At 41.3% G+C, this 25,449-nt stretch overlaps 1 protein-coding gene across 3 annotated transcripts in view; it reads right to left on the bottom strand.

Annotated features, from left to right (window-relative positions):
• The window catches only part of SLIT3 (slit guidance ligand 3), a 483,855-nt gene extending 458,417 nt beyond the window's left edge, over positions 1–25,438 (bottom strand). The window contains exons 1-4 of one of the 3 annotated variants that reach the window (XM_031060567.1): positions 25,312–25,417; positions 24,879–25,130; positions 3,609–3,680; positions 1,727–1,798 (exon numbers count right to left, since the gene is read on the bottom strand). In XM_031060567.1, coding sequence (XP_030916427.1) covers positions 1,727–1,798; positions 3,609–3,680; positions 24,879–25,063 — 329 coding nt within the window. In that variant the 5' untranslated portion in view covers positions 25,064–25,130; positions 25,312–25,417. Of the gene's footprint in view, positions 1–1,726; positions 1,799–3,608; positions 3,681–24,878 lie in introns of all 3 variants that reach the window. The other 2 variants (XM_031060566.1, XM_031060568.1) reach the window with 2 other exon arrangements.
• Positions 25,439–25,449: the final 11 nt, after the last annotated feature.

The raw sequence follows: 25,449 nt of genomic DNA, 5'->3' as shown, positions 1-25,449 counted from the left end.
AGAGTTCGTACAGGGAAATAAAATAAAAAAAAAAGCTGAGATTTTCAAACATCACAGACTTAAAGAGACACTATTAAAGGTATCATATTTCCTGCCTTCTGCTTTCACAATATATATTGTTCTCATTTGCTGGCAGAGCAGGCTCTGCAGAAACACACAGATGACACTTGAGTTTTCTTTCTGGCTACTAACAGCCAGCCTTTCTCCTGGAAGTTTTTCAAAACTCTTTCAAAATTTAACTACCTGAACCTTTATCTAAATATAGGTATGAGAAAACAACAGGAATCTTTATCTAAATATAGGTATGAGAAAGATTTATTTATATATGTATACACATATATATAAAATGAGCTCAAAACTAGGACTGGTAGTTAGGATACTGACTCTTCATGATGACATATAATGTGAAAAAACTATTCTACAATGTCAGGCTATGTTTAATTTTAGAAAATTAAGCTAGTGGGTTTTTTTTTCCCTGAAATAAATCAGCCATGGCAAAACTCTGCACCTGAAAGTACTTTCTAATTGAATATAGGTGCAAATCTGTTGGAATTTAAAACTCATCTCCCTTATTGCCATAGATGGAGCTTTCTGATTCATGACAAAAGCACTGGGTAAATTAATTTTAAATGTTCAGCACACTCATTAAACAACTCCAATGCAAATCTAATCCTGAGATCATCTGAAACAGCTTTAGCACAGCATTAGCTCAATACTCCAGACTTCTCTTGAATAATTGCTGGTGGGCACTTAACTCTTGAAAGCTGCTTTAGAAAATATCAATGGGAAAATAACAAGTCCTACAAGAAATTCCTTGCAGATAACAGTTACCAATCAAGCATAAAAAGCCTGCATTCCAAACCAGCTTGGGATATTGTTCTGGTCACCTACCTCTAACAAAGAATAATTCTCCAAGGTATTTCAGTTTTACAGAGATTTTGTTCTGCTCTCACCATAAACAGACAGAATTAATGATGATGAAAAGGAGTACACCCAGCTAAGAGCAGCAATTGGGTGCAGAATTAACTTTGTCCTTTTTAATATTTAAATTTATACTCCTGCAGGGCCAGGAGTTTCCTATAAACTGATTCCAGATTAAGAGACCTCTTATATTCACCTTCTCCAAAAAAGAAAAGAAATTAACTTAATTGCAGAGGAATTATTAACTTAAAAAGCAAAATTAACTTAAAAAGCAGAGGAAATCTACAATCCATCCTCCACTAAGTCTTCCTTGATACTCTGGAATCCACTGCTATCCCTGGCATTATGCTACTTCAGAGGAAATGAAGCAAATCAGAAAACTAAATATAAAGGCAGTTTTAGAAATACAGTGGTTGTCAAATGAGAAAATTTAAATTTCCATCAGCATAGACATATAAAATACAAAAATATACAATTATATGAAATTATTATTAAAAAAAAAATCCCTCCCCCACAGACCAATTTTAAGACTTGCCCAGATAATGTCCTTCTGGTAATGTTATTGAGCCTCTGGTTTCACTTCCAGTTCTATTTTCTTGGCAGTCACTCTACATTTAATTTCAAGTATTAGCTACCATGTAATGTAAATTCAGCTGTCTTTAAGAGCATATTTTAATTTAGGGTGGTGCTCATCTCTCTCTTTCTTAAAGAAAGTTAATTTTATTATCATTATATATTATGGATGACCATTAAGAATGAGGTAGAAATGTGCAGCTTTTCCATAGGTATAAATACAGATACTTACAGCCTTTCAAGTTGTTTCAGGTCCTGAAAAGCTCCACGTTCTATCACACTGATCTGATTTTCTTCCAAGTGTCTGCAATTCCAGAAATACCAGTTGATTTTAACAAAATAAAAAAGCATCCCCACTTCTCTTCAAACATTATCAAAATCCTTCTCACCTAAGTATCAATACCAGTTTTAATTGGAGATTATTAAAATAATCAGGGTGGAGGAGCACTGTTTCTCTTGGTCACTAACAGGAAATTGATTCCAAATTTTCCGCCTGACCTCCACATTTGGTAAATATTTTTGTTCCTAAACCTCTGTAACCACATTTTGCTCAGAAAGGTGCTGGTCTGGAGGCTGGTGCTTACATCCCTGGGACATTTCTCATCTTTCTAGGATATTTGTGTGCCATAATTGAAAAAACTGACTGAAAACTGAAGGTTTTCTCCTTTCATCCATTTTGAATGTGTGGTGTTTGCTTGAGACTGGAGGATTTTTTTTCTGCTGTACAGGGCTATGAGTTTCCAGGTGACTTTGCTCCTAGCCCTTATTCTGGTGTGTGCAAACAGAATTACGCTGCCTTTCTAGGAGCACTGGGACAGGCTGCAGATTTCTGTATTGCTACTGTACCCCCCAGCAAACAGGGCAGGGAGGGAAAAAAGGAAAATAGGGGTTTAGTATCCAAATTATGAAGAGACCATATGAGAAACCAAAGAAAAGTTAAGAAAAATATGAAGGATGTTTTATTCCAATTATTTCTGTGGCAGACACCACACTACTCAAAGTCTGAGCAAATTAATTACATAGACCTGGAATGAACACAGGACAAAAGCTCCAGAAAAGCACCAAAGACTGCAATTGTACATTTTGGTTACTCCTGAAGGCATAAAAGACTGCAGCAGCATTAAGCAATGTCTGACACTATGAAAACCCAACCAAACTGAAACAACTATTGGCATTAATATAGTATAGAACATGTATTTTAATAGACTCTCAAAATGGCATTGACAGCTGGGATGGGAGCCAGGGAAATCTAAACAACTCCTCTGCTAAAGATGAGAGAAATACCACAAGAACAAGAAGTCTTCCCATAGATTTGAGGTGTTTCCTTAGTATATGACAACTGGTTCATAAGTGTTAAGGTAGCAGGAGCAAAGTCTCGCCTCTTCCTTAGCAGGACTTAAATATTACTTTAATTATCACTAAAGAACTGTAACAGTTCAACAGTTGCAGCTTTAGGGGTTTGTTTAAGAAGATACTCAGAGGAAAACTTTTCCTCACTAAGTCAGTAGTGCTGTTTGAGGTTCACGTAGAGAAAACAGGAACCCAGGAATGACAAAGTCTGATGCTCAAAGACGATCTGCAGGTTAAGCTCTTGGCTGAGATACTGAGACAGATACTGAGGCGCTGTCATGAGACAACACCAGCTGAAATCCTTGTATTTATGACTGTATACTGGACCAAAAAACCTCACCAGTCTTGTTGTGTTCAAGCTCTACAGCTATTCTTGATCAACTTCTGCTCAATGCTATGCAAAATGCTGTTAATGGGACTGTACCTCACAGTGGCCAAAATCTGAAAGTCCTGTTTGCTAGTGTCTCAATAGAAGTGATTTCTGCATGAGTGATTGCAAAGCAGACCAAAATCTTTAGCACGTGACTTATTCAAAGCTAGTAAGCAACAACTGAATAGCTCTGAAACTACAGTCACTTCAGTATAGAGCTAAAATTTACTGTTTCACATGATAAACTGTTCAGGTTGCCTGGTTTAAAAGAATACCAGCAACTGAATAATGTGCCAAAATTACTGGAATTTGATCCCTGGAATTAAGGAAATTCTAAGCAGTAGCACCCTAAAATAGTCTCACAGAAACCAGACAAGTTTTGTGTTATACTCACAAGACACGAAGATTCTTCAGCCCCGTGAAGTCTGTCTTTGTGATTCTTGTGATGTTATTTTTTTCTAGATCCCTGCAGAGGAAAAAGAAAGCAGCATTCAGATATCATAACTGACACCCAAAACTCCATTAGCACAAAGTATCTGCATCACTGGAGCATCCATCATCTGCTCAAACTGTACAAACAAACATTAAAAGCATCAAAATCTCAAATAACAAGTCATCAATCCCAATGCATTTTGCTTCCTCCTCCTCTAAGTTGTTCTCACAGATGAAATTTCCCCTAAAAATGGGTTTCTCCCATTCTTAGTTCTAGTGTAAGTGCTCACTATATGCTTCTTTCCCCCTCAGACTATAATTCTGGAAGAGGCAGTGCATACCCAAGACCCAATTAGTACAAAACAGCTGAAACAAGTGTACAGGGCCCCAAAATTATTATATTCTAAACCCAAGTGAGTCCAACCTGCTGCAGAAGCTTTGGCCACACAGAGCCTGAAAAGAGGACAGCTAAGTTCAGTGACTCCTTGTGTGCTCCTACCCAGCTGACTGGAACACTCCCTGGTGCCACAGGACATTGTGTTTGCCATTTCCTCCCCTCTAGACCTGCCTTTGCCAAGAAGCCCCGAAGTTCTGCCAGCTGAGCACGTCCTGTTACTTGGCTGTAGATATTTCATGGTTTTCAGTCCTGTCCACACCGTTCTCCCTGACCTAGTGCTATCCAACACAGACAAGACAAACAGCTGCTCTTCCTTTCTGGTCTTCATGCCATCAAAAATATGGCATGTAGACACAAAATGTATAATATTTTTGGCATAACTTTTTCGAACATTTGACATCAGTCTTTCTATGAGTCTAACACACAAGCAAGACCTTAACTGGATTGGAGCAGTATGTAATGCACTAGAGCACAGAAATAAGTGTTTAAGAATATTGGAATCTACTTTTAATGGTTATTGACAGACATCAAAATAATACTAATAAAATCCTTAAGTCATAAAATGGATTATAAACAGATTTCACAAACTATAAGCCTTAGTTCATGCATCTTAGCACGAGACATTTCTATAATTCAAGAAACATTCTCCTGTCGGGAAAGCACAGATGGAAAGTAAGGATAAAGATAAGGAAATGAGGGGAAAAAGGTCCCTATGTTTCAGCTGTATGAACAAGACAGCCTGTACCCCTACCTGACTTTTATCAGCTGTATTTTAAAAGGTTCACTGAAGAAAAGAAACCACCAAGCCTGCACAGGGCACTTTCACTGTCTCTATCAGCCATCCTCTTCCATTTGTCTTTGTCCTCTCAGTTGACTCATGCTTTTCCCCAAGAATACCTTTGAATCACTGCCTACATAATTCAGATTTTCCAGCCTAATTTCCTCTTCTGTTCCGAGTTCAGTTCTTCTACCCTGGCGCATCATTAACTACTCACTGGTGAGCCAGTGAGCTGATTGCAAGAATCATCGGAAAGAATTACACCTGGAGTAAGCAGCGAGTAAATAGCTGGTGTTTGACTTGCACGTTGTTCCCCATCTGCTTTTCATGGCATTCCATCACAAGCTTCCCTTTATCTCAGAGAAGCTCTAGCAAAACACAGCATTAAGCTGGTTGGAATCCCCCAAGGCAGAGAAGAGCCAGCCAAGGGACATGGAGCAACACAGTGTCCATGGCCCTGTTTTTTGTGTATTTTGGTAAGACTTGATCCCAGCACAGCTTTGCTTGGCTTCAATGCATGCAGAACCACCACTCCTGCCATGCACACAGCAACCTCTCCACCACACCCAGTCTCAGACAGCAGTCCCACACACGAGCACGATTCCCTGGGAACACTCAGCATTCTTCCCCTGGGGAAATCTGCAGCTCTCTGTTCTGAAAGACTTCAGCATTCTTTGATCACCACATATCTCGAGATCACTTTTTCCTCTGCTCCTGCAGATTGGCACAGCCTATCCTGTATACACAATATCAATCATCCTATTAATCACTTACAGAGTTTAGTGTCTAAGTGAAAGGTTTCCATTTCTGTTATTCCAATTACTTGCACCATGCCCTAACCTTAAGAGAAACATTCCTCATGAAGTTCACTCTGCTCAAACCATAACTGCAGCCTCTGTCTGTTTTAAAAAACAGTGTTTACCTTCTGAACATTTGCTTTTTCCAGTGTGCTCTGCCTCAAGGCTTATCTGCCATTTGAAGAAAAACAGACTGAAGCTGTGATGAACTATGTAAAATTTCCTCCTCCTGTTCACAGTAGGTCTAACACTGCTGCAAAGCAGCAGATTGCCACAGGTTACCCCATTAGTCAATTAAACTTTGTGACTCTGAAGTTACTGAACTAATGCAGACATTAGTGGTTTACAGCTGGTATTTGTGGGCAACATAATATTTTATGTTTCCTTTATAAAGTTTGGCAGCTGATTATGGGCTCACTAGTGGGTTTCAACTACAAAGAGCTAAACCTTAACATGTAATCTTGGTTGGCTTTCAAACACATCAGTGCTCAAAAGAACTCTTGGAACCAAACAGATTTCTTGGAAAACAAATCATCTGGGTCTAAGATATGAGGGAAATAATACCATGCAGGCAAATTTATTTATATTTCACTTCAACACGTATCTATGTCCAGATGAAATAATTCTACATAATATTCTTATTATGCAGAATTCCTGCATTTTGGGTAGTATGTGGGGCCAAGTTGATCTTGAATCCTACTCAACATATATATCTCTCCCACAGCACCAGCTACTACTCTTGGTCATTTCACATTCAAATAAGATAGTCTAATCAATTAAAAACATCTGAGAAAACTCCATTAAGGAATACAGGTCTCTTCTGGAGTGTCAGCAGCAAAGCTGATTATCACTCCATTAAAAAGTAATCAGAAATGACATCTATACCAGCTTTGGTACAGCTCTTGACATTAGGTCTGCCTTGTGAATTTATTAATTTATTTTAGCATAATTTGTAGGATAAAGCATGCTAGGAACAGTGCAGCTACAGTGGGAGCTTTAAGAAAACAGACGTGGAAGGAATTATTTCAGTGAGACTAGAAACATGAATTGGACTAGAATGGTACAAGACATCATGAAAGTGAGTTCAGATGAGCTATTAAGGGAGCTTTACTCATAAACATGTCCTGCTATGTTCTAATAACAATTTAATTCAACACATATTTTGTAGATGCTGAAGACTGAGTCACACAACATACACACTTATTACAAACAGGGATGCTTGGAGCAACTGGAGCAGATCCTGCTTCATTGCAATAATTCCTCTGAATTGCTTCATCTTTCATTCTTCTCTAAAGACAATCAAGTGAATTTAAGACAGACTTTTCAATGTCTTAAAGCACCAGCATTCCCAGGAGTGCACAGATTTCCTCTGCTACATCACTTAAATTTCAGTTGATAATTATCCTGTTCAGCCACTCAACTCTTCCAAAACATCCGGATGCTGTCTCAGCCCCCACCCTCTTCCTTGGGCTGGATGAAGTTCATGCCTGGAGAAGTAAATCCACTTGTCTCTTCACACTTTGTGCCTCTGCCTTCCAGGCTCTCCAGCCTTGGCAGTCGCAGCCTCTCATCCCGGACAGCCTGGAGCCTCCCTCCCCTCCCTGGTGCACAAAGTCAGGGCTGATCTGACACCCCATCACCCCCACAGTGAGCAGAGCAGCTCTTACAGAAGAGCCAATAACAACAGCAATCAGATGCTGAAGTCTTGCACAATCTTCAGCTCAATAATTCAGAAGATATATATAAATAAAATACCTTATACAACGTTCAAATCCTTTCACATACAAGGATGCAAAAATTCAAAGCAACACTACAAGATTGTAGCAAGTTCCTGTTGTAGTCAGAGGTTATTCTGCTACCATCTGAACCCTCTCTCTATTATAATATCCAAGATAATCTGGATAATTAAGGGCCCTTATCATAGCTGTGAATCTTAAACATACCCAGGTCAATCCCTAACTTAATTCCTCAACATCTTCAAGATTATGGGTTTGGGGTCCTGTAATCAGCTGCTCATTTCAGAGCTCTGGTTGCCCAGTTGTTCTTCTTCAGGCACAGAGAAGCCAAACTGAAGACTCTTCCTAAAGCACAAAACAGTTCTCTCTCTACAGCTCTGCAATGGTTTGGTTCTGCAGCCTCTGATACATGGGCACAAGCTCATGGGCACACAAAACACACTCATTCTGATGTTCTTACTGCAGATGCTGTGCTTGCTTTAAGAATTGGCTCTATTCTGTGTTAAAAAAAAAACCAAAACAAAACACAACAACTTTTTTTCCTTTATATTTTTCTGATCTGAAAATCTACCAGACTTCAGGCCTAATGCTGTTACCTTTGGGCCAGAAAATTAATTGCCTAAATTTAGTTCCCTTTCTAGAAGGAACACAGTTGTTGCATTTGGTTCAAGCCATTTATTATCAATAAGTGCTCAAGAATAATAAATTTGCTTCTATTTCAGAGAATTCTCAGGTGCCCATCTGGCAAACAGTGACATTCCTAACAACAAAACTGAAGATCCTTGAGGCCAAATAATTTCATGGCAGTAGCTGATTTTGCATTCCAGTGACAAATACAAGTCCAAGATGGGCAATATTTTGAAAAATATTTATTGTCTAATTAATATTATTTGTCTTTAACCTAAGACAACATTAGAGAAAATGAAAACCCATGGAAAACAAAAATAACCTCCCATCTAAGGAGAAGGAGCACCAGGCTTAATTGAAGTCGTCAGATATTTCTTCATTTACATCAATAAGAAATTCAATAACAGCAGTAGGGAAACTGTATTTAAGGAAAAATGAACTGCCATGCACTTCAAAAAAACAGCTCTTACCCAAGTTAAACAGCTCTAGGATTCTTTCCTGCCCAGCTGCTTCCTAAGTACGGTAAATATTCATTTCTAGTCTCAGAACCTCAAACACAAAGTTGAGTTTCTGTTCCTGCTACATTTTCAAAGTGGTTACCACACACCAGTTCAAAGCAGGGACAAACAAATCAGCCCAGAACCCAACATTCTGAAAGGAATCTTGATTCAACCAACACCCCACAATCTACAGGGAAGATGAATTTCTCTTCACCTCATTTTTTGTATTTTCCAAGAAGGAATGCATAAAATTTGTGTGTCACAGAACAAAGTTAGGAATTAATAAAAACCCCTCTTGTTCTCCCTAAAAACAGGTCAGGATCCAACACACCATCTAGAATTCCCATCAAAACAAACCTCACCTGGGACACAATTCATGCAACTTCCAAATGTTCATGAAAAAGAGAAGAAAAATAATTTCCCAAGAAACTTAAGAGCACCTGTTTTGAAGTGACAGCACACATCCTCTGCTAGGATTAATCTGTACCACATTCCAAACGGTTTATTTTAAATGGCAAATCAACATTGAAAACACGGGAGCCAAAACCCAAGTGATAATGAATTAATCCAGATTCCTGGATCTAGGGAGTTGCTGATGTTTTTCATTAGCCCAATTCCACCAAGGAACTGAAGCAGCCCTCACTCCTGAGAAAAAAAGGTTTTTTCTGTGCCACTGCACTGCTAAAGGACTTGGTCAGCCCAAAGCCTGCTGAGTGGCAGCTGAGTCATCCCCTGCAAGTTTTTCTGTGCTTTCTGTTCCCCATCCCCAGTCACCACCCCAGGGAACAGCACCTGAGCTGAACAAACCTGCATTTTCCACAGCGATGCTTTTTTCACCCTTGACCTGGCTATCTCTTGCACTCCAGAAACTTAAAGCTATGAGGGAAACCTTCTTGATTTTTAGGAAAGCTAAAAGCTGGAGGCAAAGCTGGAGGTTCAGTAAAGCCTCTCCTTTTAGGAGTTCTTGGTTTGGGAACATGCTAAAACCAGGACCAGGAAAGGGACAAAAATGCACTCCCATGTGTGAATGTACCCACACAGCAGATTCTGGCTGCCCTTTCCAGTCTTCACACATCCAGTGTCTGTTTTATTATTTTAACCATTTTCCATGATTTCTGCTGTGTAGCTAATTTTCTTTAATGGGTATGAACTGCCACCAGCCTCTTAACCTGAAATGACCATAATTCCCAACAGAAAGCACTTGGCAATTCTCTCTTTTGCCTTCAATCCAAGAACTTCAAAGTTGCTGTGATAAATTACTCAATTATAACACTATCCTGAAGCCCTCTGGCAGCACAATCTGCATATCTTCAGATTGAACATATTTTCATCTCCAGTTTTGCAATGCAGGAAATGAATTCCTGGGACTGGGTTTTATGAAATACACAAATTCCACTAGTTTCCAAATCACATGGGCAAGTATGAACATCACTTCTACGGAAAGACAAAAACTTCAAAATCATATTCAGCTGAGGGAGGTAATTCCGTTTTTTAAAAAACAGTACATTTCATCTCCATAAGACTTGTTATTTTTTTCTTCTAATCAGCTGACTTTGCAAAGGAGCATGAGAATTTATTTTTATTTCTACTGAGCTCCAGAAAGACTGGCACTTTCTGAACCTTTCACATCATTTAGTTCAATAGAAGAAAAATATTCAAAGCCCTCCACCTGAGAGGGAATAAACCCCATGGAACAAGCCCAGGTGGGGCAGGGCATGAGCAGGAAGATGCTTTGCAGCAAAGTCTCCTGGAGCCCCACTGTGCCCCAAAACTCCAGCAGGGGCCCTTGGAGCAGCAAAGGCCACCTCAACCACAGACTGAGGGGTTGAGAATTCGGAATAATCCACTGCTGTCTTGCCCTGTGGGTTTTTTGACAGCCCCATCTAAAATCCTGGGTCAGTGCAGGCTCTCAGGACAGGAAAGAGACTCTCAGGAGCTGTCTGGTGATATCTGAACAGAGGCTGAGACACCTGGGTTTGTTGAATTAAATTAAAGAGAGGTTGAGGGGAGATCCTACTGCAAACTATAACCAGCAGCTTGGAGACTACAGACCCCCTTCCCTGATCTGCAGTGAGAACAAGGCACAGCTGGAGAAACACTAAGAGAGAAAAAAACAAGCCCTGCTACAACCACCAGTGCTTTCCAACCATTCTGCACGGTTTCAGCAACAGGAGCTGCACAGATCCACACAGCAACACTGCGATCCAGCAATGTGGACACCTTGTACAAGAGTAACAATCAACTCACTATTCAACATTTCTGAATTTCTGCTGTAGTGGTTGGATACCACGTGTGTGACCCTGGATAGTTTCAGTCCTTGGGAAAATTTAAATAGCAATTAAACAGCCACACAATAGTTGGAGTGTGCAAATCCCATGCAGCAGTCCATCATAGTTTTGTAACGCACCTACACCACAGCTTTTAATTCAAAAAAGGTTAGATGCTCTGTTCTGATTAGAGAAGGCTTTCAGGTATGAGTCAGACTGTTTTCTTTCTGTCTGAACAATGAGAAAAATGGACCTTCGAGGTTAAGTGCCCTAATTTTGTGAATAAGCTGTCCATTCTTAAACCCATTGCAGCAGTGCTTGGTTAATAACACACATTAAGTGTCCAAATGATCTGGAACTGCTTGCAGACAACACACTTCTGCCCTCATCCTTATGAAAATAAGAAAAAAAATATTTGGCAAACTACAAATGTTAAGAAATATCCAGGAGAAAAAAAACCCTTCACTTTTTGCAACTTGTGCAATTGAATTCCAGGCTGAATTCCCTACAGCAGACTGCAGTGGAAGTCACACCAAGGCCCACAGAAAGCAGCATAATGGATTGAGTAATTCAAGTATTCTGCTTCTTCCAAGGAAATACATGTTTGTCTCAGCCTGCAGGAATTCCTGTCTAATAATTAGGGTGTACAGGTTTCAATAACCACATAAAGGAATGGTTATGCTGACAGAATAATGTTTAACAGTGCATTTTACACTCCTGTGTCCTTCACCTCTGTCCCCAGAGTCTGAACTTGCTCTTGATGTGCTCCAGATCTGCTCTGGCAGAGTCACCTGTGCCCTGCTGGAAGTCAGGGACACTGCAGGAAGAATGAGAGGGGTGAGGCTGTCCTGGCACTTCCTCGAGTGCCAGGGCACACCTGGGCTGAAGAGGCACCTGGAGATGGAGCCCCAGCACAGGAGCGAGAGGACAAACAGCACCCAGGGGTGCAGGAGCACTGCCCAAACCTCCCGTGATGGTCTGGGCAAAGTCAGAGCTCATCTGGAGCTCAAGGGTCACCAAGAAAGCTCCCAGCAGCGCATCGGCTATAAAATAATTCACAGAATGACTGGGTTGGAAGAGACCTTCAAGATCATTGAGTCCAACCCCTGGCCTAACACCTCAACTAAAATAATATAAATTAACAAGATGTGATGTTTCAGTGACAGACTGAGGTGCTCAGAGCCTTCACCAGCACAGCCTCCCATGTCCTGGTGTCCAAGGGGAGAGGAACAGCCAGGAGGGGCAGAGGATCAGGTCAAACATCCCTTGAGAGCTCCTGACCAAGCCTGCAGGAAGACAGGACACAGCTGCTGGGGCAGAGGCTGGTAGAGCCCAGCCTCACCCTGACACCTCCCACACCTCTGCCTTGGAAAGGTTAAAAAGCACAAAATGGCAAAGGGCAGGCTGCTCAGCAGCAGCCTCAGTTTGGCACTGGAAAAGTCACTGAAAATACTACAGGAGGCAATTTCTGCTTTTCAAGACCCAAACAGACATTTTCTGTCTTAATTCCATGTTCTGCTTTGAGCAGAGCCTGAAGCAGGAGACCTCATGAAGTCCCTTCCAACCTCAGTGATTGCATGATTCTACATTTTCTGCAAAGGAAAAGGTAAAACAAGTATTTGTTCTCTTTTGTTTCAGGGTGAGTTCAGGGAATGGCAGAAAACTTTAAATATGAAGCATAAAAAAAGGAAATGCTTTAAAATACAGCTGCTACAGAAACATGGTTTAATATGAAGGCAGGATGTGCACATCATAAAGAGCAGCACGTACAGTTCTGTGTCAGATTAGCTCAAGCATCATTTTAATTTATACTAAAAATTAAACCCCCAAGGTTAACAACTGCACACACAAAAGGTCACTTCTTTACTCCTTTTCAATTCTTGATGTTGTTCAGCCATTCCTACTTAACTCCTCCAGCTGCAGCTCTTCTCCCATGTCCGTCAGGACCAGCTGGTTACAGGGATTTCAGGTGGCCAGCCCAGCCCAGGGCTGCTCCAAAGCTCAGGCAGAAATCAGACCAGGTCAAGCATTCTCTGGGCCATGTTTTCACTCAGCCACCACATGGACAACCTCACCAGGATATCAACAGAGATGTGCTTCAGTGTTTGACACTTCTGGACTCATCTGGACAAAAAGCATTGCTGCAAACTTCAGCAAAGCACACTTTGCTTTAATTTTGTGTTTCATTTCAGTGTGGTGTGTGACTGAATAGATCCCAGTGAAGAAACTGCAGTGTCTGGGTGCTCTGCACTAATGCAGACAACCTGATATTTCAGACTTGCAATATTTCACACCTGCTCCTCACTGCTGTAAATCCTTGATGACTTGGAAAGACATCCCACGAACAAACAAATTATTTTAGTGAAGCCTGGCATGAAAATCAAGCCTTGATTTCATCACCCTGCTCACTTTCAGACATGCACAGACTAGAAACCCTTCCCAGATCTTTTCCTGGAAAGGTAAGAGAGATCTCTGTTTATGTTTGGGGTTTTTCTCTTTGTTGCTGTTCAGGGCTTTGGGTTTTTTAATGTAAAAAGCATGCAGTTTCACCAACTCTATTCACTCCTAGCACCAGCACACTGAGTGTAACATGTCTGCAGAGGCCACTGAGGAGCAGAGGAAGCCAAAATGTTGCAATAAAATGTGTAGGACAGTTTTAATATGTAAAATGAATTTTGAAGGAAGGGTTGTATTGACTTGATGTTAGCAACCAGATGTTGCAACCAATTTACAAGCAATTTTCTTCACTCTTGAGTGGATTCCCACCTTCCTTGTCCCCCATCCTCATCCTGCTTTTGGTTTTTTACTTGCTGCAGTAAAGCTGAATTGATTTCACAGTGTTTGCTAAATGAACACAAAACTCAAGTTTTCCTAAAGCCTTTGCACAGAAATCTGATGTTTCAAGTGACTGAAACTCCTTGTGCTTATAAAACCACTTTGTAGTGACCCTGCTGCATACATGAGGGCTATGGAAGAACCAGCTTGGAAATTATCTATTCTATAAAATGAAGTTAACATTAACTGGGATTAACTGGGAACAATTCATTTTCATCTTCTAAAAAACTTCATAAGCAATTACCTAAAAAACTTTCCAGAGGGGAAAAAATGAACATAAAACCAAACCCGATGCCAAACAAACCCCCAAAAATCCATAAAACCCTTCTGATTGCTCCTTATCTTCTGCTGCCTTTTCACATGTTATCTATTAAAACTCAAAGCTCCAAAGGATCATTGGGCTGTTTCCTACACTTTCACATTCTTATCTGAGAAATTTATATCCAGATGTGTGTTTTCATCTCTCTGAAGAGCCAGCCTTTCCCTCAGGGCCTTATTTCTCAGTATCTATTTCCACTTCTGGAAAACAAGCTCTCTTTACTCAAGAATTTCCCTTCCATCATTTTTTTTTCCACCTCTTTTTTTCTGGTCTCCAGCACACCTCCCTGCTGCATTTACCTAGGCATTTCAGCAATGCACCATTGCCTCACAGTGAGCTCTCTTGTGCCCAGCTGTGTTCTCCAAACCCCACCTCCAACCAGCTCTACCACTTCAAGAGCATGAGGCTGCCAGGGCCTCTTCTCACCACTCTACAACAATTTCACACGAGTTTGTGACCCAGAGGCTCCCACATTGCTCAGTGATGCTGCAACCACTGCTGCCCTCCCCAGAGAAAGGTGTTTCATCCAGGTTTTTGCCAAAATCAGCATTTCAAAAAAAACCTTCCTAATATAATGCCTCCCCAGTCTAAACAAAACCATCACACAGACAAAACTGGAGAAAATCCATAAATTAAGTTCCCACTAAAGTCCAGGCAAAACGTGCTCCAGGACAAACAGGAAGGCACAAGACACAAACTGGACTCATCTTCTCCTTGCTGGAATTTCTCAGAGTCGTATTTAAACAACACAACTGCTTTAATTAAACATTGCTGTCTCCATAGCTGTGGACAAACAGAACATACATTTGCAGGATTACTTTAATGGGCTGGATGTCCTCTGGTCACATCTGCTACGTGAACTTTTTATGCTACACACTCTGTCCTAAACCAGAGAGAATGGGCAAACTGCTGTTTCCTTATTGGGAGAGCAGAAAAAATCATTAATGTAAAATAAAATTATATTCTTACATAGGGAATGGGTAACAATGCAGGATTTCTTTGTTCTTTCACCTTGGATAAGACAGCACATCCCAAGAACACAATATAACATTCAAAGGAAGAGTCTTCCATCATTGGATAAGCCTTTTGTAATCTTTAAAGAAAAACTGAAGTTAGGAATTGGAATATTTTCTATTTTGGGACAAATTATTCGACTTGGAATTATTTTCCAAGTAAAGTCACATTTTTTCATTAGTCTGGCATCTTGTAACACATGGCACTGCATTGAATGCTAACACCCAAAGCCCTCTTAGGCAGACAGACAACCAAGTATCACTTCAACTTAAAAAGCTGCTAAAATATTTGAAGAAGTGCTCAATATTGCCCAGTGCACACCCAGAGAAAATGTCAGAGATGACAATTCAATAGGACAGTTTTGCTAAACTGCCTTAAAGTGTTTGGTTTTACTCTGAGCTGACAAAGTGAGGAAGGCTCACAACTCACAGCATCCTTTGGAACTTTCTGGATTATTTATTAGGTACACCAGAAATGGCTCACAGTCTATTAACACTTGTATTCTGCACCAGTTAATTAATTATCACATTCTTACCTGCCACAGGAGAAAAGGAAAAAAGACCAAGAGAAAAAAAAAAGCCCAAGGATTCAGGAATAGTCCCCTAAATATTTGCATACACCTTGCTTCTGCTATCAAAATGTTATCTTCCTAATAGTAAAATACTTATCTTTTGACACATTTCAAAAGCAAGTTGATTTCCACACTCCTCCCCTCTGTTCTGTACCTCTCTCCCTACAGTGAAATAGCCAACCTTGACAGAGTCCAGCTCTTGAAATAAAGTTTGGAGACACACATTAAAAGCTGCATTTGATTGTGCTGTGATTTTGGAGATCAGAACCTCAGCTGCTCTAATATGAAATTTATTACCATTTCTGTTATCGTGCCTAGGAGCACCCTTACAACAGCTCAAGATCCCTTCACATTGAGCACTGTGCAAAGATTTCCCAAGGGATTTTCTGCAAAGAGAAAAGAGCAAAAGGAAGAAACAGAACTGGTGAGTACAGCAGGCACTGTCCTCAATCCAACACAGCCTAACTTGCACTCTGGATTTTTATCTGATAAAATTAAAATTACAGTAAATTTTAAGTTTTGTAAAACAAACTGCTGGCTTTGGAGGGTTTTTTTTGTTTGAGGATTTTTTTAATATATATTTTTGGGGGGTTTGGGGTTTTTTTCAGTTTTTTTGTTTTGTTTTGGGGTTCTTTTGTTTGTTTTGGTTTGGGTTTTTGGGGGGTTTTTTGTTGGGGTTTTTTTGTGTGTTGTTGTTTGGGCTTTTTTTAACAAGGACTGTTCCTCTCAAGAAGCAGCATCAGAATGGAAGGAAGAAAAGAATAAATCGATCAGAAATGGAGTTCAGCACCATCCTCCCCACATTTTCTACAGGCATGTTGACAGGCTGTTAAAAATGGGTTACTGATCTCCAAATCATTGACGCCCAGAGCAGCCTGTCCTCCCCTGCCAAGGAGCCCTGGCTGAAACAGAATCACCAATCTGTGTCTCTGCAGAAGCAAAGGGGCAGAGAAAACATCCTGAGAAACTGCAGGCAGCTCCTGTGTCCTGTGCTGTGGCTGGCTGCAGGGATGCAGACACAGCACAATGTCCCCACACCACACAAGAGAGGTAATTAATTCCTAAATACAACATTAATTCCAATTAATTCCCAAATAAAACATTAGTTCCAATTAATTCCTAAATACAACATTAATTACAATTAATTCCTAAATATAACATTAATTACAATTAATTCCCAAATCCAGCACTGCTGCCCCAAACCACACTGACCAGGGCAGGCAGTGAGGCACCACCAGGGACAATGTGTCCCAAAATCCTCAGTGCTGCTCCATTCCAACAGCATTTACAGGTGTCTGAGAGCTCTGTCAGTACCCTGGTGCTAATTCCACCAGGCTGATCCCTCTATTCTTATTTCAGCTGCCTGCAAAGGCAGGCACAGCACCCCACAGGACTCTCCTGAGGAGTCCCTTTGACAGGAAGTTAAGAATCATTTCTGCAACTGTTGAGGAAAACAGGTAAACGTGAACTGATGGGAACATCAATTCCATAATCAACTTAGAAGCAAATTTCAGATAGATTTGAAGGCTGATCAATGGAAATTCAAGACAAGACCAGCTTTAAAACTGAGTTTTCTACCTCATTTTAACCACACTGTAAATGCTCCCTCCAGCAGTGACAGCAAAGGAGATTTGAAGCAATGGCTACAGTCTCATTTCTACCTGAGAAACAAAATTAGGGTCTTAGAAAAAGAAGTAGATCACAAATAGAAAGGTAAAAATCTAATTAAAAGCTCCAGAAATCTATCAATCATAAGATCAAAATCATATATTGCAGCCATCAAACAGATGGTGTAAAAGCAAAATACAAAAATTTATTCTGACAGAGACAACTGACAGACCAGATTCAGTTGCAGGGGGAAAAAAAAAGCTGAAAATAACTGGCAGAGGTAAGAATCAGCCTCTTAAATTCTCTTTTCTGTGGAGATGGCCTTCAACTCAATCTCAAATTTACTGAGTACAGAGCACAGACCTGCTGCCCTATCTTTGATGTGTTTAATACCATTAGACAAACTGTCAGGTGCTTACAAGGCCATTTGCTAATGGGGAAGAAGCAGTTCTTGCTATTGACAAGATCCATTCAAGACCTTAAATGATGTTATGTCTGACTAGAAAACACTGAAAACAGACTTGGAAATAAAGCATTACAGATCTCTGGAGAAAAGACTTGAAAAATACTGAAAACAGAGCCTGTGTCATATTGCAACCCAAACATGACTGGAACCCATCCTTTTCTTATCCTAAATATGACTTACACAACAAACAAAAAAGTGGAATTGATATTGCTTTGATATTGGCAAATTGTTGGTGAACATAAGAGGGATGGGAGCCACCAGAGCAATGCTAGATCAAAATCCATATTGTGTCATGCTAAAGCAATGAGAATAAAGAATCAATGAGAACTTCTGGAAGCTTCCTGTGACCCCAGAGCAGAAAGGAACAAGGACAGGAGGCACATTTCCACCAGCCTGTCCCTCAGACCTCACAAGAAAACAGGGAATAAAACTATTGTAAAACCATATATAAAACTATGATAGCATTTTCTGTACACCACTGCTCCACCTACACCCCTGTAAGACGATGGACAGACTGACAGTGCCCTGAAGGAACCTCTGCCCCACGTCCCTTGCAGTCAGCCCTTCTCCATCGTGTTGCCAACGTCATTCTTCTTGGAAAAGCTTTGCCCTTTGAGGTTCAAAGTTTGGCTTTGCTCCCCAACCTTATCTTCCTTCCTCACCTGAAGTTAGAAACTCGCTGTGCCTCCTCCTCCTGCCTGTTTTGTCCTGCAGGATGGAAAACAAGCCCAACAGGAAAAGAGAAGCCCCTTCAGAGAGCAGTGGGACCTCAAGATGCGGATTCCTACAGGTGCTCCACACTGTGGGAAATCCAGCAACACAAACTTTATCAAGGGGTTTGGGAAAATGAAGCTTCAAATCATTTGGGCTGTTAGCTCCTGGGAGGGAACACATCCTGATTCCACAAACTCACTTCTTCACATGCAATCACTGAAATGACTCACTGAATATCCTCACTAGAGCCAAGTCCTTCTCCCTTATTATCATTATGCCCAAACATCTTGTGAGATTTCTGTGAGACAATCATTTTTCTCTGCTCTGTGGAGGTTGAGGAATAGCCTAAATACTCTTGAAAACACAGACAACAAATATACAACAAATACAATCAATGTCCATGCAGGACAAGCTACTTTTGTTTTAAACATGACTGGAGATGTTTGTACCCTGGCAGTGACATGGCAAAAGATAGACAGGTGGTTCTCACTATAAAGGTCAAAAGACAGTGTAAAACACAAGGAGTTTTATACAACTACAGTGCCAATAAAAGAGTATCAGGATTTACTTTTTTTATTGTCCTCACATCCCTACAGGTAAGCTGCACCTGTATTTTTGGCTACATGCTTCTCCAAACCCATACAGTGCACAAATTCCAGGGATATAAAAACAATACTCATCATTTGTATTTCAGGACTTTCTAAAAGACAACAGCTGCTCTTCAGAGGGGCAATTTTTCTTTGGCCTAATTCCTTTGCATGAATCAATACTCAGCTGCAAAAGTAAGAATATGAATAGGAGTAAATAGTCTCAGAGAAGCTCATTAAAAAGTCCTGCAGGAAGTAGCCTGGTCTCTTTCATCTCAAAATCTAATCCAAATTTGTGCAAATAAATACAGGCAACGTGACAATGGCCACTACCTGCTTCTGCAGCTACCAATTTACAACAGCTAATTCCATCCTCCTTCCTGCTCCCATCACTTCAAAACCATGTCACAAATTCAATAGCAGCAGACTGATGCTACCCAGGCTTGTGCCAACATCCACTCGAGCACTGCTAGTCAGACTTACACTAGGAAAGGGATTTGTCCCCATAAAATCAGAGAATTCAGTGGGGTTTTCCCAGGATCAGTCCTTCCAAGAGCAAGTTTTCCAAGCTAAAGCCATGTACATCCACTTACTGACACATGACCTAGGGAAAAAAATATCTGAGAAATGCTCCATGCAAGGTTTTGGAGACAATTACTACAAACAAATGAGTGGTAATCCCCAGTGGGAAGAACTCTAGAAAAGCAGAATGTCAGTGTAAGAGTCACATAATTATATTTGCATGTGTTTAACATCTCCTTGTGCAGGAATATGGAAGCATTCAAGACAGGAGCTTAGATTTAATTTGGAGACAGAATTGAGGAAGTTGAAGACTTATTACAAGCCAGTGCAACTTCAGCAGCTCCATGCACCTAGGCCAAAACCACCATAATAATATATTTGTGTAACAGAAACCCCAGACCACATGAAAACTCAGGAGTAAGCAGATGACTAAGCTTCTAAATTGCACCTAAATGTGGACACACTCAATTTAGCTGCTCAGCCAAAGCACAGAACAGATTAGTCCTGCAAGCTTTATCAATTTAGCAAGGTAAAGAATCCTTCAAATGAAAGGCAAAACAAAGCAATGACTAACACAGGAGAGCTATCAATTAAACAAGAGCCTAAGCCACCAAACAAACTCATCAAGAACTCAAACGTGGTTAAATTCCCCAAATAAGCTTTTATACATATGTAATGGGCTGCTAACAGCCAGGGAGATAACCAAGCTTGAATGGGAGGAGATTCACAAAGGCTCATGCTTCACATTCAAACAGGAGGCAGACACTGACCCAGAAGACTTCTGAGCACTTCCCCAGTATCCCTGGTTCCTTTCAGAGCTGAAAAATTCAACTCAGCTGTCAGCCTTTGATCTGCTCACTGCATTTATGCATCATCTCAAACTAAACCTGGCTATCAGCATTACTGAGTGTTATAAAGAGCCACATGTATGATATTCTACATATATAGAAAGCATTCCACTGAAGGAAATGATATAAATAATCACATCTGAGAACTAAAGCACAGCTAAGAAAACTCTGATTATGGGAGTCGATGGAGCAATCCTAAGGAACATTTCAGAAAGGTAAAATATTTGGGATTCTCATGGATGTGTTTACATATCCTTAAATTTTCTTTCTTTATTAGGTCAAACGTCTTATCAGTTGCCCAGCTAAAAGATAAGAATCACTGTGTCCACTCTAGAAGTTGTCTAATAAATTACCAGTTTTTCCTCCAAAACACAAAAAAATCAATCAAGTTCTATTTTTGGTGAGGTGCTAAGCTGCTCACAAGTGTGGGAGGGATCAGTAAATACTAACAACAACCACAAGGGCAGCTCTGCCATCCTGCTCAAGGACCCCTGTGGAGCACCACACTCTGCAATATGAGGAAATATTGCAAATATGGAATATGATGCCTATCCTGAGCATTCCTTCTCCAGAATGAGCATAATTGGAAGTTGCTCCTGGAAGTGACAAGGATTTGCTTCAGCACTTATTTTCTCCATAGTGAGTAATTTCACTGTGCAGCAGGACAGTTTTCACCTTCTTTTAGCTCTTCATGAGAGGTGAGCCAAAGCTTCCATCTCAACCACACAATTAGAAGACTATCATAGAATGTAATCACAAGGTAAAAACTGCAGCACAAACCTAACACTACTTGCTATATTTGCAAAGTTACTATTAGAGATCAGCCTGTGTAAAAACTAAAAATAGAAGTATGGGATTGTTTTATAACTCTGTTTCTGAGATCACTGTTAATCTGTGCATTTCCTTCAAGGTAGAAATCACAGGTACAAACCTACAGACCTTCAAAGTGCTCAGGGAAAAAAAAAGAAATCAAGCATGCATCTCATTTCTCAGGAAAAATCAGTAATCAAAGATAGTTCATTTAATAGAACTTCTCAATAAGAAATTCTTTTCCCCCTAAAGATATTTCCCATTGTTTCCTTAATGTCATATTTTCAGTTTTCCTGGGTTTCATATTAACACAAATTTGAATAATATTTAACTTGGCTCCATTAGCCCAAACAATCTGTAACATTTGTCCAAACATAACTCTAAAAGCTTGGTGGCAAAATATTTTAAGTGGTGCCATTAGATCTTTTACTAATTAAAGCAAAAAGTTTCCGACTTGAACAGGTATGTGGAATTTTTAGCTCAGGAGAATGCAGAGAGAAATAAATGCCTTTCCAGAGCATAACAGTTTAAAAAGGCACTCCGTGTGTGGCCATCAAGAAACTTGTTAAAATTATTTTCCCAACACAAACGTTTCTCTGAGATTAAAAATATTTTTGTGATTTCAGATACAATCAATTTGGTCTTATTTACATGCTAAACATACTACTAAGAAGATTACACATCAACCCACTGTTATGTCATAAATAGTTACAGGTTGCTGTGGACCACAGGGCAGAATGAGATATTCTGATATATCCTGTGGCTGGCTGATGTTTCATTTATGAGCAGAACTTACACTCAGAGTCTTTCTCTCCACTGCTTACATCAGAAAAACAAAGTTGCTGCAATTAGTAGGAATCTAGATTTGAAGAAACTGATACAAGCTTTAAAACAGTTGTAATGAAGATGTTGGTGAACACTGCAAAAACAGTGAAAGGCTCACAATGGACTGACAGAAATGAAAACTGAAAACAGTATTTAAAATAGAGATTAAAGTGTTACCACATGACCTTCTGTATCCTATTTCCACAAGGTTTCAGCCACTGAATGATCCAACAATACACTATTTATATATGTAAAAAAAACCCCAAACAAACCAACCAACACAGCTACATTTCATATTTATCAGTGGTGGTATCTCTGAGGTTAAATGTTCAAACTGAATATTGTGAAATCGCTACTATTGTTCTTTTCGCAGCCATTAATCTAAAATTTAAATCTGTAAATAACACCAAAAAGAACAAGACCAAGACAATGATTGTGTTCTCCTTCACTCTTTTTAACACTTAGCCTGCCAAGGCCAAGAGCCTTCTTCTTCTGGCTCAGCTTCCTGCAGCAGGCAAGGAAAGTTCACATCTCTGTGATGTTCGTTCTCACAAATGAAACCCAGTAACAACACGAATTCAGCCCCCCTGAAACTCCAGCTACAACAAATTACCATTTATGAAATGGTTCTCGGGTGGCCAACTAACCTTGTGCTTGTGAATCACTTTAACCTGCAATTTAAAAGTTTAATTCTAGCCTTTAACTCTTTAAGCCATTCACACGCCTCACCAGTGAAGCACACAAACCACCCATGTTATCACACATTCTTGGCATGCTCCCCTGGTACTGGCTTGTTGTGGGGTTTGTTGTTCCAGATTCGGGGGGTTTTTGGCTCTGAAATGCCAGCTTGCTACCCACCAATTTTAGAGGACACAGTTTCAGGCACAGAAGTTAAGGTTTCTCTAGCACTGACATCTGAAAGCTATTGCTCACACAGCTGAGGTTAAAAGGAGGACTGATATGGCCACAAAACATTAAAGGTTGTAGAATAGTGTAGTAAGAAAGCTGCATATTGCTATCATTTAAGAGCTCTCACCACTATAAAATGCATTTAGAAACAGCCAAGCATTCTATAAAATTTCATTCTGGGACAGAACTTAGCCTTTAGGAGTGCTCTTTGCACACTAACTTTGTTTGCTTAGTAACCTCATCCAGCGTTCTTCCTCGGAGGAAAAACTGCCTGAGAATTTGAAGTTTCCCCAAGTCTATGACCCAGAAGGAAATAAAACAGGAAGTCAGACCATACAATCTACAGCATTTGCTTACAAGTTCAAAAACATTTTAAGTCAGGGCTAACCCACAGGAGGCACAGCCCAGCGCGCTCTCCTGGGGTCACCCCGGAGCGGAGCCCGGCCGGGGCTCTGATTAACATCGCCTGGGACCTGGTCCTTTAACATCCCTCCCTGGATGTGTCCCTTTAACATTCCCCATGGACATGGCCCTCTAACATCCCTCCCTGGATGTGTTCCTTTAACATTCCCCATGGACATGGTCCTCTAACATCCCTCCCTGGATGTGTCCCTTTAACATTCCCCATGGACATGGCCCTCTAACATCCCTCCCTGGATGTGTCCCTATAACATTCCCCATGGACATGGCCCTCTAACATCCCTCCCTGGATGTGTTCCTTTAACATTCCCCATGGACATGGCCCTTTAACATCTTCCCCCACAGACATGGCCCTTTAACATTCCCCCCTGGATGTGTCCCTTTAACATTCCGCCCTGGAACGAACGTGTGTGTCCCTTTAACATTCGCCCCGGGACGTGTCCCTCTAACACCCCTCCCTGGACCTGTCCCTCTGACATTCTCCCCCATGGACATGTCCCTTTAACATTCCCCCCCATAGACATGTGCCTTTAACACCCCTCTCCATAGACATGTGCCTTTAACACCGCTCCCTGGACGCGTCCCTCTAACATCCCTCCCTGGACACGTCCCTCTAGCATTAATGAACGTGTCCGTCTAACATCCCCCCCGGACACATCCCTTTAACATGCCCCTCTGGAATGAACGTGTCCGTTTAACAACCGTCCCTAGACATGTCCCTTTAACCCCCCTCCCTGGACTTGTCCCTCTGACACCCCTCTCTGAACGTGCCCCTCTAACATCACCGCTGGCCGTGTCCTTTTAACACCCCTCCCTGGACGTACCTCTTTAACATCCCCCCTGCAACGAACGTGTCCCTCTAACATTTCCCCCCCGGCCGTGTCCCTATCTCGCACCGGGCACTCTCTGAGCTGTGCCATCTGCTATGCATTAAGGCACGTCAGAGACGCCGTCCCCTGCACCGAGCGAGTGCCAGAACTCTATCAGAAAACTCAACTTTGCTTTCAGCTTTCTCCCTAGGAACTCACTGAGCGAGTAGAAAAACAGTCAGCTAAAAAACTCCCGAGAACTTTCAATACCGGGGATTTGCTACGAACACATTCATTATTCTCCGTGCTCCCCACAGCGTTACGTTGCTATCATAAACCCTGAGGCAGATTAAAAATTGAATACCCAGCTTCCCCGCAGCAGTTTAAAACAGAAATTAGAGGCTGTTTAATGTGACTTCTCCGTTTGAATTAGTTTATGGAAGCAGCCGGTTTTCCATGGTGATGAAATCACCATGCTGAGAAAGTAAGGAGAAACTGCTACCAGCCGCCAGGTGAAAACATCCAGGTTTCTAATTGCATATAAAATTGGTGTTTGCACTGACAGCGATTACAGCCGGGAGCACTCCAGCTACAGCTCCGAACTCCATTTCAAGCAAGTCACTGCAAAACCCGATCAGACGGCAGCTGAAAAGTTCCCGAGAAACTCTGAACCCGATCGTTTGTACAAAGGCACAGCGGCAGGAGCGCTGCGAGCCCCGAAAAGCTCCTCCCCTTCCCTCCTGAAAACATTAATCCGTGTTGGATTGCTGAAACTCCTGTTACCGAGGGCTCTGCACTGATAGGCAGGTGTTGGGAAACTCGTCCCAGGTGTTGCTACAAGTGCTCGAGAAGCCCTTAACGGTTTTTACTTACAGTCTCTCCGCATTCCTGGGAATATCCCTCGGCACAGTTTTGAGTCCCAGTCCATGACAATCCACGTTGGAAGCAATACACGTACACTTATGCGGGCATCCTCCAACAGGCATCCAACTCACGGAGCTCCAAAAGCTCAGGATCGTTCCAAGGCACAGAAACGCACTTCTCCCACCAGACAACATGGTTCTCGATGGCTTCGGTGGGTATAAAAGTGAGCGAGAGCAGCCGGCCCTTAAAGATGAAATGCCTCTAAGAAAAAAGGGAAAAGAAAACAAGAGGCTCTTAGTACAGCCCAAGGGAACCCACCACTGCCATCATCGCCGGAGCACCAGCAAAGCTTCAAAGGCGCCCGAGAAGGTCACGTTAGGTGGAAGAAGGTGGGGAATTGCCTTTCGGGCTCAGGTTTCTTTCTGTTATCTACGAACGGTACCAGAAGGCAGATAGTTTAACAGAGCTCGAGCCAGATGCGTCCTCAGATGAAAGAGAACCCGGGAGCGGAGGCAAACACACACAAAACATCCATCAGGAGCGGCGGCAACCTCCAAAACAGCCTCCTCCGCTCTGCACC

The sequence above is a fragment of the Geospiza fortis genome, unplaced genomic scaffold (genome assembly GCF_000277835.1).
Source record: "Geospiza fortis unplaced genomic scaffold, GeoFor_1.0 scaffold413, whole genome shotgun sequence".
NCBI classification, from domain to species: Eukaryota; Metazoa; Chordata; class Aves; order Passeriformes; family Thraupidae; genus Geospiza; species Geospiza fortis.
This window is presented reverse-complemented; position numbering and strand designations above follow the sequence as displayed.